This window comes from Meriones unguiculatus, chromosome 9 (assembly GCF_030254825.1).
Source record: "Meriones unguiculatus strain TT.TT164.6M chromosome 9, Bangor_MerUng_6.1, whole genome shotgun sequence".
Lineage (NCBI taxonomy): Eukaryota > Metazoa > Chordata > Mammalia > Rodentia > Muridae > Meriones > Meriones unguiculatus.
In genome coordinates this window covers 118862365-118877748 of record NC_083357.1, presented here as the reverse complement: position 1 = coordinate 118877748, position 15384 = coordinate 118862365, and the positions used below count along the sequence as shown (strand labels likewise).

At 43.0% G+C, this 15384-nt stretch overlaps 1 protein-coding gene across 1 annotated transcript; it reads right to left on the bottom strand.

Moving 5' to 3' along the window:
* Window positions 1–848: 848 nt before the first annotated feature.
* LOC132656397 (basic proline-rich protein-like) lies at window positions 849–14196 on the bottom strand. Its single transcript, XM_060390663.1, has 4 exons — window positions 14090–14196; window positions 2430–2964; window positions 1966–2121; window positions 849–1215 (listed from the first exon to the last, which is right to left on the bottom strand). The coding sequence occupies exons 1-4, from the start codon at window positions 14194–14196 to the stop codon at window positions 1090–1092; spliced, it is 924 nt and encodes a 307-aa protein (XP_060246646.1). The 3' UTR covers window positions 849–1089.
* Between the last annotated feature and the right edge of the window lie 1188 nt (window positions 14197–15384).

Below are 15384 nucleotides of genomic sequence, written 5' to 3'. Positions count from 1 at the left end.
CTAGGATTGAGCCCCAACACCATAAGAACTAACACTTTAAAATTGTAGCTGCGTTCACTGTACATTTCTTTTGGGCAATCTGCCTCTAGAGTACAACAAGACACAAATATATATGCTAACCTAGAAATTTTGCTTGATTTGTTTTTTTAAACCCCCACCCCTGAGACAGGGTTCCCTCTGTATAACCACTCTGTCTGTCCTGGAACTTTGTAGACCAGGCTAGTCTCAAACTCACAAAGATCCGCCTACCTCTGCCTACCGAATGCTGGGATTAAAGGCGTGCACCACCACGCCTGGTTTGCTTTTCTAAAACTTATTTATTTCATCTAATTATTGTAGTCAGGTTAATATTTAGCATTATTGAATACCCACAAAGGCTGTATTTATCACTGTTTTCTGACTCAGCATTGCCTCTCGAGATCACAGTGTTAGCCAACAGCCAAAGCGGATGAGCTTTCTGAATGGAGTAATCAGAGCTATCCATAAATGTTGAAAGAATGTGGATTAAAAAATCATCCCTTGTTTGGGTTTTGTCCCAAATGAATTAGTTGCTCCAGGCAAAGATGAGCTAGCTCACCACATTTACCTGGAACCTGGGGTTCACTGCTTATTTATTTTGTGCCCCAGTTGCTTCTAGTAAATGCAATGTGATCATTACTGGTTTTATTAATTTTTCTACTGTGAAATGAGAAGATTGTAGAGGAATTTTAATCCAGCAACATGGCTAATCTGGTAAGGTTTCACATCTGAAGATCTAGGTCAGCTGGAATAATGATACATCCTTAATATATATCTTTAATCCCTCTGGCTGGAATATAGACAAGACACACCTTTAATTCCTCTTGCTGGAATTTAGTACTCATCTTTAATATCAAACAGTAATACCCAATTGAGAGGCAGGCAAAGTGGTGGATCAGAAAAAAGATTTGACAGAATGAGTCCAGTAGCACAGGCCCAACTCCCACAAGAACAGACAGAAGGAGAAGCTACTTCAGGGCCGTACAGATCGAGAGCACGAGGGTTCATGGGGACAGTCCAGTTCAGTGCAGCTTGGTGCAGGTCAGTTGAGTGCAGTGGAGTTCATGCAGTTCAGTTTGTGGAGTTCAGGGGCAGTTTTTCCAAGCAGAGCAATTCAGTGAGAAGCAAAGAGAAGCCAGTTTGAATCAGCTTGGAGAGTTTTGAGCCAGAACAGCAGAGTTGAACCAGCCAGCCAGACTAGAAAAAGTGAGCTTACTCAGCAGTAAGTCTGAGAGGATGAAAACATTCTAGATCTAGGTTAGCAGACAGGCTGGAAGCTGAAGCCTTCAAGGTCTGGGCTTGTGAAAGATTAGATTGTTTGGAAGCTAGATGCTTCCAGGCCTAGGCGTAGGGACAGTTAGATAGAAATGCTCTGTTTTCAGTCTAAGCCTTGTATTCAAAAAACTTGGGTACAGCTCTCATTTTATCCCATCATCTGAGGAAATAAACACAACATTTACAGAAGACTGCAGTAAACCAATGACTTTAAGTATACCTTAGCCTTCTTCTCATCAGCTTTCTGTGAGACTTTCATAGTTACTGTTTTTATTGCTCATCTTCTCCACTCCTCCCTTCTACATCCTACTATCTTCTGGTTTGATGTCATGTGTACCCTGTAACTGCCCTTCTCTTCTTCTCAGGTCCTCCTTTAATACTCCCTTCTCCCTCTCATGGTCCTATTGCTATAAAATTAGTAGTTTATGGATATGATGATCGGTTATATTTCTTCTAGACTTGGACATCTATTTAAAATACAACCATGTCATCATCATTGGATATTTCCACATGAAAACCAAGAATACAAAACGATTTTAAGTATTCCACATACACAAATAAACCAAAGGGATAGGAAATGATAAAAGAAATCAGTTGTCTTGAAGGAGACAAGGGGCCTCTCATGATCTCTGTGGCATTGCTTTTGGCTGCTGATTCAGATATAGAACTCACCTCTCCAGCGTCATGTCTGCCTGCATTCTGCTGTGAGGAAAATCCTTCCATGATGAAAATATCTAGACAAAAAGTTGCCCTCAGCTTTTGGTTCCCATCCATCTCTTCTGGTCCTAGGGTTAGGATACAGGGGAAAACTGGTCCATCCATTAGCTCCTACACATTAAAAAAAAAAAAAAAAAAAAAAGTTGGTAAGTGGACAGAATTTCTACATTGCTTGTATTCTGTAGGTAATGTGTGTGTGAACAGGTGTGAGGCCTTGGTGATGCATCAATATGTCCTGAGGAGACTTCCTCAGATCTGAGTTTCGCGTCACCTCAGTATTTATGTGAGGTAGAGTGTCTCCAACTTTAAGAGTCTCTCTGAAGTAGTGAGTCTCAGGTGTGGTTGGGTCGAGTCAAGGCGTGTATAATACAGAGACCCCCCCGGGGAGTGGTTGTCACTGTGCCTGGTAGACTGCACACCTGTGTGTGCGTTGGGGTAGGGGGTGAGTAACTTGCGTTGCTTTCAGAGGAAGGTGGTTTTGGATAGTTGTCTGTGCGCTTGGAAAGAGGCACACCCGCGCTCGCTCGCTCAGGTGTGCGTCGGGCCAGGGCGCCGCAGGGGCGGGCGGAGGCCGGCGGCCTGCAGGGGGCGCCGCCCGGGGCGGTTTGGGTGCGGCGCCCGCGGCTGTTTCCGCTCCGCGGCCGGCCGAGCTTCCCGCGATCCCCGTGACTGGGTGCAGGTGAGGCGCTGCGGCGGGCTGGGACCCGGAGCCCGGGGCGGCTGGGCGACGGGGTCACCGGCCCCGGAGCGTCGGCCCCCGGCGTCCCGGCAGGTGCGGGGCCGGCCGGGCGGAACCCGCGGGGCGGAGCGCGCGTTTGACCCCGGAAAACTGCCGGGGACGGCCCCTGGGGTGAGCGCGGTGGCCGCGGCGGCGACGCAGGCTGAGACGCTCGCCCGAGCGGACCGGTGCGCGCCCCTTGCGGGGCAGATGGCACCCACAGGTAGTTTAAGATCCTGAGAGCAATGAGGCTAGAGGTTTTCAAAAGGTCTGCTTTTTGATTTTAGGAGTTCTGTGCGGGGAGACAAAACTTGCCCAAAGAATCCCAAGCCAGCTTCTGCTCTGCTCTTGGTTTCCTGTGGAGCGGTTAATAATTAACGCCTGGATCTTTGGCGCTGCTTGCCTTTGGTTCTATCCGTGGTTATTATTGCTGTTCACTCTTTAAGCACAGCCTCACGCAGACCCATCAGAGGTGTGCGTGGGTTTTAGCTTAGCTTAACTCATGTTCAGTTTACTCATGTTGAAGGAATAAGGAAACAGATTAGATTAGTACCCTTTTCTTTTTTTTTTTCATAGTAGGCTGGAGGTCCCAGGAAGAAATCATGATTTTAAAGGAAAGGCTATCTTTGCATCAGTTGGAATGTCCTCTGAAGGGGGTGGGGTGGGAGGTAAGTCTGGCACACATGGGTGCTTATTTTTTGTAATTGAAGGCAGGAGGCCCTGGTTTCTGTAATTGAAATGCTCACGTGAGGAGCCCTGCAGTTTGGCCTCATTTTCCTGAACCTTCTCCCAGAAGTCCCTGAGTAAGCAAGCCAGTCTTCCCCAAAGGAGAACATTTGTCTTTAAAAGCTTAGTTTGCAAAGTTAATTTGTAGATTTTAGTACTGAACTTTTTGTGTAAAGTAGTAAACTTTACTAAGCATTACCTGAGCATGCAAAAGGCCCAAGGTTGGATCTCCAGCACTGGAAAGCAAACCTTCTGTGTGGGATAGTGATCGAGAATCCTACTAATGGCCATTCATGGTGCTCTTGGGTAGTGGATGGCACTGTATGGCACAGAACCCAAATAAAAACCCTGCACTAATTTTTATGTGTTGAAGTCAGGTGTGGTGGCTTATGTCTGTAATCCTAGCACTCAGAAGACTGAAGCTAGCTGGCTTTCCCCAGCTATACAAGATTTTATATCAAAAAAATAACAAAACAAAACAAAAAAAAAGTTTTCTCTTTATCTAGTAAACTGTCAATGCTTGAAAAGAAGCCATGGGGTGATATTTTATTGGCTTTGGCCAGGGTCTTGCTGTCAGGTTTGAAGAGGAACATGGCCCATGGGAAGGTAGCAATAGGAGGACAACATCAAATGGTCTTAGCAGCCTTCTCTAGAACATTCCCAGTCTGGAGCCAATAAATATTAGAAATTTTATTCAGAGAGCCTGAGCTAACCATGACCACCCAACATCTTGACTAACAAATTCATCCTTCAGTCAAAGGCTTCTCTGTATTGTTGATGAAACTACTCTGGACATGGCAAACTTGGGTTGCAGACCAACACCTAGAACCCGGAGCTATGTGGTTATTTTGTGAGGTGTGATTATGCTCCCTCAACTGAGTTCACAGAAAAGGCCGATTGTCCAGTCTCTGGGTTTATATTGCACCATGAGTCAGTAGATCATCACTAGAATAAGTACAAGGCCATGTGCTGTTGGAGTGAATGCTCCCGGGGTGGGGTTGCAGGGACACAGCAAAGGTCATTTGGTGCCAAGCCTTGGGCAGAGGATGACTTTCTGTAGAAATGGGACAGTGACATTGCTGATTTTAGATGAACAAAAGACAGGACGAGCAAAATGAAACCGTTCAGAGAGAGAGCACGGAAACAACAGGTGTGTTGAGACTGCCTGGTATAGGGAGAGCTGGGCCACCCTGGACCTAGGAAGGAAGGGCTCCCTGATGAGAAGTTCTGGCTTTTTGTTTGTTTGTTTGTTTACCAAGGTTCTGATTTTCCTATTTAGTTGGAAAATTTTTAACCAAACATGGAAGCATAGACGTAGTCCAGAGGAACTTCCAGGTAGCCACTGAACAGAGGTCATGATTCTGTTCCAGCTGATATACACCTTTCTCCCATTGTCCATGTAAACAGGCCATATCATAGCTCAGTGGTACAGCAGAGTCCTGGGTTTACCCTCAACACCACAAAAAAAAAAAAAAAAAAAAAAAAAAATTGATTTAAAGCAGTTTATTCTAGAGAGTGTAACGGTTTTCCCCTAGATGGTTAGGTTTGGACCTGCAAAGAAGGAATATTTTTTTCTGGGACCACACCTATTAGCAGAGTACCTCAAAATGTTCTAGTTTTTATGTGAGTTTGTATAAAATGTGTACAGTTAATGGTTGCCTCTTTCAGGCAAGGACAGGGATTTAGTAACTTTCCTGATATGAACTTGGGCTTTGCAGGGTTTGAAGTCTTTCTGTACATACCTAGCTCTGCAGTTACCATCCAAACATAGTCATGGCTGATAAATATGGAATGTGTTGTGTTCAAATAATGTTTAATTTTCTGGAGTTTTATGGTTGTTTTGGTTTTTTTATTTTGGTTTTTTGTTTGTTTGTTTGGTTGGTTGGTTGGTTGGCTTTATTTTATTTTGTTCTGTTTTTTGGTTTTTGTTTTTGTGGCTGTTTTAAAATTTCCTTCAAGGCTCAACTTACACACACACAATGGCTGACTCTGATTTGGAACAGCCCATGATTTCCTTCCTTTTTCTTTCTTTTCTTTTTTTTTTTTTCTTAAAAAAAAAAAAGCATTTATTGTGTATATGTGTGGAAGTCAGAGGACAACTTATGGGAGTTGGTTCTCCCTTCCACCATGTGGGTTCCCACGCTTGAACTGAGCTTAGCATGTTTCATGGCAAATGCCTTTACTGGCTGAACTGTTTCCCTGGCTTCCTAGGGGTTTCTTTAATGCTAGTGACTATTGACTATTGACTATTGACTAGTGCCATTTGACTGGTTACACATTCTGGCTTGGAGGTAGTTTTTGCTTAAGTCCAATTAGATAGCTTAGTTACTGCCAAGATATTGAGCTTCACTGTTGCATCTTTAGGAATCTCTTGCCCTCTCTTGGGCATAGTTTTGGTTCGAAGGTATCACAGGTAGGTCAGATTTTTTTGCTGCTTTTCTCCCTTGGCAGCTTGCATGGTAACTTCAGGTACTATGAAAGCTAGTTCTCAGGGAGGAGGCTTTCAGATGACCTTTACCTCAAATCCTTGACTCCTCTGTCAAAAGTATGTGATAGGGACTGCCTTTAAATCAGGGCAACAGAAATAGTCTGTATTGTTTTGAGAGTCTCTTGGATTTTTCTGACCTACGACTGAAAAGGGTTTTCTCATGCTGGGTCCTGGGGATTTTGTTAGCTAGTTGGTGGATCTTGAGAGAAGCATTGTCAGCCCCAGTGATATAACTTTATATTTAATGATATAAAAATTAGTGCTGTTTTCCCCTCATTTCTTGCTTTCCTACTGTATTCAGTTAGTTGTGTCTCTCAGTGTGTATATAAGCCGCTTACAGGAACAGAAGAAGATGGCAGATTCCCTGGCTGGAGTTATAAGAAGCAGACGGACTCTGGTGCTGGGAATAAACTCTAGTCCTCTGGACGAGTAGCTGTTAGGACCTAATAAATGATGATGATGCACACAGCAGGTTTTATATGAAAGGGGTTTATTAGATGGAGATGAAGAAAGAGAGAGAAGGAGAGTGTGAGACATGATAGGGGGAACAGAGGGGGTGTCTTGACACAGAAAGGGGAGAGGGCAAGAGCCTAGAGAGAGACAAAGTGGCTCTTTGGTCCTTAACCACCCCTGCTAGGTGTAGCTACCTGGCCAGTGACACAGGAAGACATTGTAGGTTGCTAGGCAACCCAGAAGCAGGCTGCCCAAATACTAACAGTAGCAAGTACTCTTTTTTTTTTTATTTTTTATTTTTTTATATTAATCACAGGTTATTTACTTTGTATCCAGCCATAACCCTTTCCCTCATTCCCTCCCAATCCCACCCTCCCTCCCTCATCTCCTCCCTGCCCATTTCCAAGTCCACTGCTAGGGGAGGACCTTCTCTGCTTCTATCTGACCCTAGCTTATCAGGTATCTTCAGGACTGGCTGCCATGTCCTCCTCTGTGGCCCAGCAAGACTGTTCCTCCCTCGGGGGTGGGGGGGGCAGGTAAAGGAGCCAGTCGTTAAGTTCATGTCAGAAATAGTTCCTGTTCTCCTTACTAGGGAAACCCATTTGTTACTGAGCTACCATGGGCTACATCCGAGCAGGAGTTCTAGGTTATATCTTTACATGGTCCTTGGTTAGAGAAACAGTCTCATAGAGGGCCCCTGTGCCCTGATATATTTTGTCCTTGTGGAGCTCCTGTCCTCTCTAGGTCATTCTAACTCCCCCTTCATTCATATGATTCCCTTCACTCTGCCAAAGGTTTGGTTATGAGTCTCCACATCTGCTTTGATACACTGCTAGGTAGAGTCTTTCAGAGGCCCTCGCGGTAGGCTTCTGTCCTGTTCCTTTTTTCTCCTACTTCCCCTGTCCATTAGAAGAAAAAGTGGGGAAGAGCCTGGAACTCATTGGCACAGGAGACAACTTCCTGACCAGAACACTAGCAGCACAGGCTCTAAGAGCAACAATGGATAAATGGGACCTCATGAAACTGAAAAGCTGCTGTAAAGCAAAAGACATAGTCATCAGAATAAAATGACAGCCTACAGACTGGGAAAGGATCTTCACCAACCCTATATCTGACAGAGGGCTAATACCCAGAATATATAAAGAACTAAAGAAATTAAAAAGCAATAAATCAAGCAATCCAATTTAAAAAAATCGGGTATGGAGCTAAACAGAGAATTCTCTGTAGAGGAATATAGAATGGCAAAGAAACACCTAAAGAGATGTTTAACGTCCTTAGCCATCAGAGAGATGCAAATCAAAACAACCTTGAGATTTTGCCTTACACCATCAGAATGGCAAAGGTTAAAAACTCAAATAACAACACATGCTGGAGAGGTTGTGGAGAATTGGGAACCCTCCTTCATTGATGGTGGGAATGTAAATTTGTACAACCACTTTGGAAATCCATCTGGCGCTTTCTCAATTAGGAATAGTGCCTCCTCAATATCCAGCTATACCACTCCTAGGCATATGTCCAAAAGAGGCTCAAGTACACAACAAGGACATTTGCTCAACCATGTTTGTAGCAGCTTTATTTGTAATAGCCAGAACCTGGAAACCCAGATGTCCCTCAACTGAGGAAAGGATACAGAAAGTGTGGTACATTTACACAATGGAATACTATTCAGCAATTAAAAAACAAGGAAATCATGAAATTTGCAGGTAGATGGTGGGGTCTAGAAAAGATCATCCTGAGCAAGGTATCCCAGAAGCAGGAAGACACATGTGGTCCATACTTAATTATAGTATTTTAACAAGCTTCACAGCACAATCCTGAGCAGTATTAACTATTCTTAACCCTCTATGCTAATCTGGCTTCCTCCCAGCATGCATCCCAGAGATAGTTGCACTTTGTGACTTTCCTATTCCAGCTCCTTCTTCTGATCTCTCTGCCCGTGGCTGAATCCCCTTCTTCCTCTTCTGACTTCTCCTCCCCTGCTATTCTATTGGCTGTAAGCATGCTTTATTGGCATAACGGGAGAGTTGGGGAGCAGAGTTTATATAACATTGAGACAGGAGATTCTCAAAACAAGGCTTGCAAACAGGTACAGGAAAAAATCATTTGAATAAAAGGATAATGTTATGCCTATTTCTCCATTTTCTCTTCTATTACGTTCACTGTATCTGGTTTTATGTTGAGGTTTTTGATCCTGTTGGACTTGAGTTTTGTACAGGATGATAAATATGAATCTGTTTGCATTCTTCCACAGGGAGACATCCAGTTAGACCAGCACCATTTGTTGGAGATGCTGCCTTTTATTCTAGTGTGTATTTCTGGCTTCCTTTAAAAAAAAATCAGGTGTGCATAGGTGTATGGATTTATGTCAGGGTCTTCGATTTGATTCCATTGGTCAATGTGTCTGTTTCTATGCCAGCACCATGCTGTACAGTACAAGATGACATGGGAGACCCCCAGCAGGTCTTTTATTGTTCAGGGTGGTTTTAGCTGCCCTGGGTTCTTGTTTTTTCAGGTATAGTTGAGAATTGTCATTGCAAGGCCTGTGAAGAATTGTCTTAAAATTTTGATGGCAATTGCATTGAATCTATAGATTGCTTTTGGTAGGATGGCCATTTTTACTATGTTAATCCTACTGATCTACGAGCATAAAAGATCTCTCCATCTTCTGATAACTTCGTTAATTTCTTTCTTCACAGACTTGGAGTTTTTTATCAGTAAGTCGATGTTTATCAATTTTTATCAGTAATGATACTTTGACTTCTTTCTTTCCAATTTGTATCCCTTGATCTCCTTCATCTAGTTGTCTTATTGTACTAAGACTTCAAGTAATATATTGAATTGATATGGAGAAAGTGGAAACCTTGTCTTGTTTCTGATTTTAGTGGCACTGCTTTAAGTTTCTCCCTATTTAATTTGATATTGGCTATATAGACTTGCTGTAAACTGCCTTTATTATGTTCAGGAATGTCCCTTGTAGCCTTAGTCTCTCCAAGACTTTTATCATGAAGGGGTGTTAGATTTTGTCAAAGGCCTTTCCTGCCTCTAATGAGATGATCATATGATTTTTTTTTCTTTTAGTTTGTTTATATGGTGGATTGCATTTATTGAATTTTATATATTGAACCATCCCTGAATCCCTGGGATGAAGCTTACTTGATCATGATAAATGATCTTTTTGATTTGCAAGTCTTTTATTGAGTATTTATGCATGTATGTTCATAAGGAAAATTGGTCTGTAATTCTCTTTCTTTGTTGTTTTTTTTTTTATATGGTTTGGGTATCAGGGTGAATGTGGTAGGAGTATTGGCTTTAACTTTTCTTTGAAAGTCTGGTAAAAAAAAAAAAAAAAACTGTCTGGCCCCGGGCTTTTTTTGGTTGGAAGACTTTTGATGACTACTTATATTTCAGTAGGTGTTATAGATCTATTTAAATTGTTTTTTTTTAATTTAATTTTAGTAAGTGGTACCTATTGAGAATTGTCCATTTCTTTTAGATTTTCCAATTTGGTGGAGTACAGGTTTTTAAAGTTTATCTTTATGATTCTCTGGTTTTCTTTAGTGTCTGTTTCTGATTTTATTAATTTCTATATCCTCTCTGCCTTTTACTTAGTTTGGGTAAGAATTTTGTCTATCTTGTTGATTTTCTCAAAGAACCAACTGTTTGTTTCACTGATTCTTTGTATTGTTCTCTGTTTCTATTTTATTGATTTCAGCTCTGAGTTTATTTCTTGCTGGTCTATCAGCCCTGAGTTTGATTATTTCTCACTGAGCTACTCCTCTTGGGTATAATTACTTTCTTTTTTTTTTTTTTTTTTTTTTTTTTTTTTTTTATAGAACATCCAAGTGTGCTGTAAAGTTGCTAGTATGAGATCTCTCCAGTTTTTTCATGTAGGCACTTAGTACTGTGAACCTAATTAGAATCATTTTCATTGTGTTCCATAAGTTTGGGTGTGCTTATATGTATTCATTTTCATTGACTTCTAGAAAGTCTTTAATTTTGTACTTTATTTCTGTCTTGACTCATTTTTCACTCAGTAGAGAGAGAGTTTCTGTGAGTTTCTAGGCTTTCTGTTGTTTCTGTTGTTGTTGAAGACCAGCTTGGATACAGGAGGTTATTTCAATTTTCTTGTCTCTTGAGACTTGCTTTAGGTCCAAGTGTGTGGTCAGTTTTGGAGAAAGTTCCCTGAGGTGTACAGAGGTAGATTCACTTGTGTTTGGGTAAAATGTTCTGTAAATATTTCTTAGTTCCATTTGGTTTATGACATCTGATAGCTCCAGTATTTCTGTTTAGTTTTTGTTTGGATGGCCTGTCCATTGGTGAGAATCGGGTATTGAAGTCTCCTCCTGTCTATGTGTGAGGGTCAGTATGCGATTTAAGCTGTAGCAGTGTTTCTTTTACAAACATGGGTACCCTTGTATTTGGGGCGTAGATGTTAAGAATTGAAATGCCTTCTTGGTGGAGTGTTCCTTTGATGAGTATGTAGTGTCCTTTCCTATCTCTTGATTAGTTTTGGTTTGAAGCCTATTTTGTTTATAGATATTAAAATGGCTATGCCAACTTGTTTCTTAAGTTCATTTACTTGGACTATCTGTTTCCAACCCTTTATCCTGAAGTAATGTCTATCCTTGATGTTGAGGTATGTACCTTGGATGCACCAGAAGGATAAATCCTGTTTTTTGTATCCATCCAGTCTATGTCTTACTATGAGGGGATTGAGACTACTGATACTGAGAGATATCAGTGACCAGTGCTTGTTAAGGTTCTTGGTATTTTGTTGTGGTGGTGTGTGTTTCCTTTCTTTTGATTTTGCTGGTCTGAGTGTATTTATTCCTGATGGTGTTTTCTTTCTGGCTTCTTCTGTAGGACTGGATTTGTAGATAGATAGTTTAAATTTGGCTTTATCATAGAATATCTTCACCATCTGTGGTGATTGAAAGTTTTCCTAGATATAGTTACTTGGTACAGAGGTAGTCTGTACCAAGAGACTGTCTTGTTTCTGATTTTAGTGGCACTGCTTTAAGTTTCTCCCTATTTAATTTGATATTGGCTATATAGACTTGGTGTAAACTGCCTGTGGTCTCCTAGAGACTGAAGCACATCCACCTTCAGCTTCTAGGATCTCCATTGAGAAGTCAGGTGCAATTCTAGGTCTGCCTTTATATGTTACTTGTCTTTTTCCCTGGCAGCTTTTAATATTCTTTCTTTGTTCCTTATGTTTACTTTTTTGATTATTATGTGTCAAGGGGACTTTTTTTTCTGGTTCAATCTAGATGCCCCACTTTCCTGCATCTCCCATTAACTGAGGGTGAATTAGGACAAGACCTGGATTGTTAGTCTTTGTTAGCTCCTTGACCAGAGAACTTGGTCCAGGCATAGTAAACACATTCCGAGCAGTTGCCGTGTGAGTTAAAAGCACGCTGCCCTCCAGGAGTCTGGAAAATATTCCAAAAGATCATTTGCTGTATTTCTTAGCTGAGTGTGGGAAGTCACTGCTTAGTCAGCAGTTAGCATAGATGGGGCCCTGGTGGGTGAAAACGGCTCTGGCTGTATGCCCTAATGTCTGGGACCCACACACCCTGCATTATTACCTCCTGTGCCTGTTGACCCAGACTCAGCCTCTTTCCTTGAGCAAGGATAGCAGCTGCAGAGGAACATGTCTTACTCTGTTTCACTGTGAGTCAGGTTCCAGAAAGTGATTGAATGTAACAGGGTAGCACAAGTCCGTTTCAGAAAGATTGCAGGAACTCGCAGTTGTGGAAACTCTGAAGGGAAGATAAGGAACCTCTGTCTCTGATAAGGGATTAGGAGGCTGAATTCCCTAATACAGGCAAAGACAGGAGGCTCAGTGACCCTCAAGCTGCCTCCCTTTTTTGTGCTCATTAGATTTTTATTTTTGAAACTGGGTAGTTGTAGTTCATGGTGGCCTTGAATTTGCCATCTTTCTTCATGAGCCAAAATGCTAGAATTATAGGTGTGTACCACTGTGCCTGACTCACTAGTATTTTCTGTATCAACTCTTTATTAATTTGCACACAAAATATTTTCCACAAATGGCTACCACCGTAGAACCACCTGGATCAAGTTGGAGAGTGTCGCTGTGCCTCCTCTAAGAAGTGCGATCCTCCACTGGGCTCTTTTTCGCCTTGCTGAGATGGAGCTTGCACACTCTAGATCCCATTCAAGCCCACAGCTGCCAACACGCTTCCCTGGGTAACCGCTCCTACTGAGCTGCCTCCCGAGGTACAGAGACTTGGCTCTCCTTTGACTGGCCTTTGGTGGGGTGTTGGCCAGCACCGAGTGAGACACCTGGAGCTGTGTACCCAGACTGCTGCAAACTGGGGCCGAAACTGGACCGTGAGCTTGAGAGCAGAGCTGAAGCATTTAAGCCTGGAACCTGGCCAAGAGCAGCAGGCTTGCAGTGGCCACCCTGTTGGCTCCAGTGTGAGCTGCAGGTGGTACCTTCTGAGGCCTGGATCTGCCTGCCCACTCTGTTGACAGGGGTCTGGTTGCTGAGCCACCTGGAACAGCAGGGGCCAACATGTCTCCATCCCAATGAACCTGGCCTGTGTTTTCAAGGCTCCTTTCAGAGCAAGTGTTTGGGGATTTTCCAGTCACTTTTATACTCAAAATGGGCAGAAGTAAAGAGAAGGCAGTATCTGCACTGTTGACCACTGTATTTTGAAAATAGCAATGTAGCTGCTTTAAGTCTCTTAAATGGCACTCACCAGTATATATTTGGAGGGGACATGTGTGCAATAGCATGCATTTGGAGGTCAGGGTCTGCTTCTGTCCTTCCACTGCCTGGGCCCCAGGCATTAAACTCGGGACATTAGGTTTGGGGGCAAACCTTGCTTTACCTTTACTTGCTTGAGTCTTTAACATAACAAAGCAGGGAAAACACTTTTGTCTTGGTGAATGTATTAAAACAGACACAATGGGTTGCCGAGGCCACATTTGTGTAGCCCTTTGTGGCTTTAAGGCCATAAAGGTTTGTTTTCCTAGACTTTTTAGAGGCTGGAGCTTTGAACACACCAACAGGCCCTACCTGATTTCAAAGTCAGCCAGTGCTACTAATGCAAGGACAGTGTTTGGCTGTCTCCTTTCCAGGGTAATGGTCTAGTTGGTGAGGCTGACTCCAGCAGGAAGGTCTTGTCTTTACTATAGAGAAGCAAGCAACCAAATGAGAGCATCAAAGCATCTTCAGGATGTGGCCAGCCATCTCTGGCAAGATGCCGGGGACCTCAGCGCCTGCTCCTGCTCACAGGCCAGGGCCAGGGTTAAAGTTCACAGCATCTTGTTTTTCCACCTGTTTCCTACAGTTCTAAGAGACTTCTGAAGAATTAATGAGTAACTGTATCAGATACTCAGCCTTTGCTCCAAGGAAAACAGGGTTGCTGTGGAGGAGGAAGGGCGTAACTCCTTGTTGAGCTGCATGAGGTTTCTAGAAAATAAGACACTTCCCTGTAAACAGGCTCCACCCACCCCATCCTCCACACTATGAGATCCTTCCTCAGTTTCCCCACAGTTGGGTAGTGCCTAGGTCAGTGCCTGTGAGTGGCGGCTGGCAGGAGGGGCAGGGTGGCATTTGGCAGAGTTAGTGAAGAGAATGAATGGTCCTGGCTGGTTTTGTATCCTTTGTGAACTTGGTACAGCCACAGTAGACACTTGGTTGCTGATGGAAGGGAGTAAGGTACCGTTTGTCAGTGTCTCGCTGTGGGTCCACAGCGCAGCAGTCCCTGGTTCTGGAGACCCCTGAGGTCCGAGCGGGGTGGTAGACATCTGGCCAGAGGCTGAGCTCCATGCCTCCTGGGTCTGACCACTTGTTCCTATCACAGTCTGGACAACTCAGGGATTGTTAGTGGCCTGACATATGTTGAGAAACTGAAGTGGTGATGTTCAGATTTTACTAACACTTTATTGTGTCACTGAATTTTAATACAAACAGGATAGATAGGAAGGTACCTTTTTAGAAGGTTGTTCTAAATAGAAGGTAACATCCATTTAAAATCCCTTAGCAATTAATGTTGGAAGAGCTTAAGCCTGAACCCTTTTGCTCACCCTGTGCGAATTCTAAGTATGGACTGAACATATACAATAATTATGATTTACACTACCTAAATAAAGTCCAAAATCTGCCTTTTACACTCTTGCCACCAGGTGGCTAGTGAAAAAAACCAAGACCAGTCCAGCAGTTATGCAAAGGACTTGGAATCACTTTCAATTCTGCTTCAGTGATGAAAAATGAAACTGGATGGATTGTACTACGAGAAAGCAAAGTGCTGAGTGACAGCATTTCAAGCAGAACCCTGCCAGGTGGACATTTCTATGGTGTTTTTGTTTTTTAAATATTGACAATGTTAACTAGCCAGGTTTTGCTGAGCTAAAGCATTTGGAGATGCTGAGCTTGCTCTATCTTTGGACTGACTTCTGGATGGGCATATTGTTTAGCGAAGTTTGAGACAAAGGTTCTGCTTTGGGCTCTTATATTGTAATCCAGGGCACCTCGGTTCTGACACTGTAAACACCACATCTGCTTACTATATCTGTGACATCCAAAGACACCGCAAAAGTCTACTCAGTACAAGCTCTGGAGCTCCCAGCCAAACTGAGCTGAACAGCCATGTGTGGCTGTCTAAAGTGTGCTTGTGTTGTAAGGTGAGGGAATCGGCTTATTTCTACAGGACACATCTGTTAGAAGACAGCAGCATATGGCACAGACCCTGCTTTCCCCAGTGTTTGCAGAGAGAAAGGCAGTCGGCCCTTCCCAGGCACGAAGCCTTACCCAGCCCCGGGCCTGCCTCTTGTGCATCTAGCTGCTCTCTTGGTCTTTAATTTATTCACTTTGACAAGTAACCTCTTGGTCATACAACAGTCCATTCTCAACTTGCTTTTCTGATTCAAAGTGAACTTGAGTGCCTTAATCCTCTAATGGGAATTAATTGCTTGTTTCAGTGCTTAACTCTGATCCTTTCTCAATCCCCACAGGGAC

What these genes read in the sequence shown, in the direction of transcription:
- LOC132656397 (XM_060390663.1), bottom strand. Translation starts at nt 14,196, where the DNA reads ATGGAGCTCAGCCTCTGGCCAGATGTCTACCACCCCGCTCGGACCTCA. An exon ending in CTACCCCAACGCACACACAG is followed by an intron (nt 2,122 to 2,429) that starts GTGTGCAGTCTA and finishes TTTAATGTGTAG; the next exon opens with GAGCTAATGGATGGACCAGT. An exon ending in GCAGACATGACGCTGGAGAG is followed by an intron (nt 1,216 to 1,965) that starts GTGAGTTCTATA and finishes CACTTTTTCTAG; the next exon opens with TCTGGCTGGCTGGTTCAACT.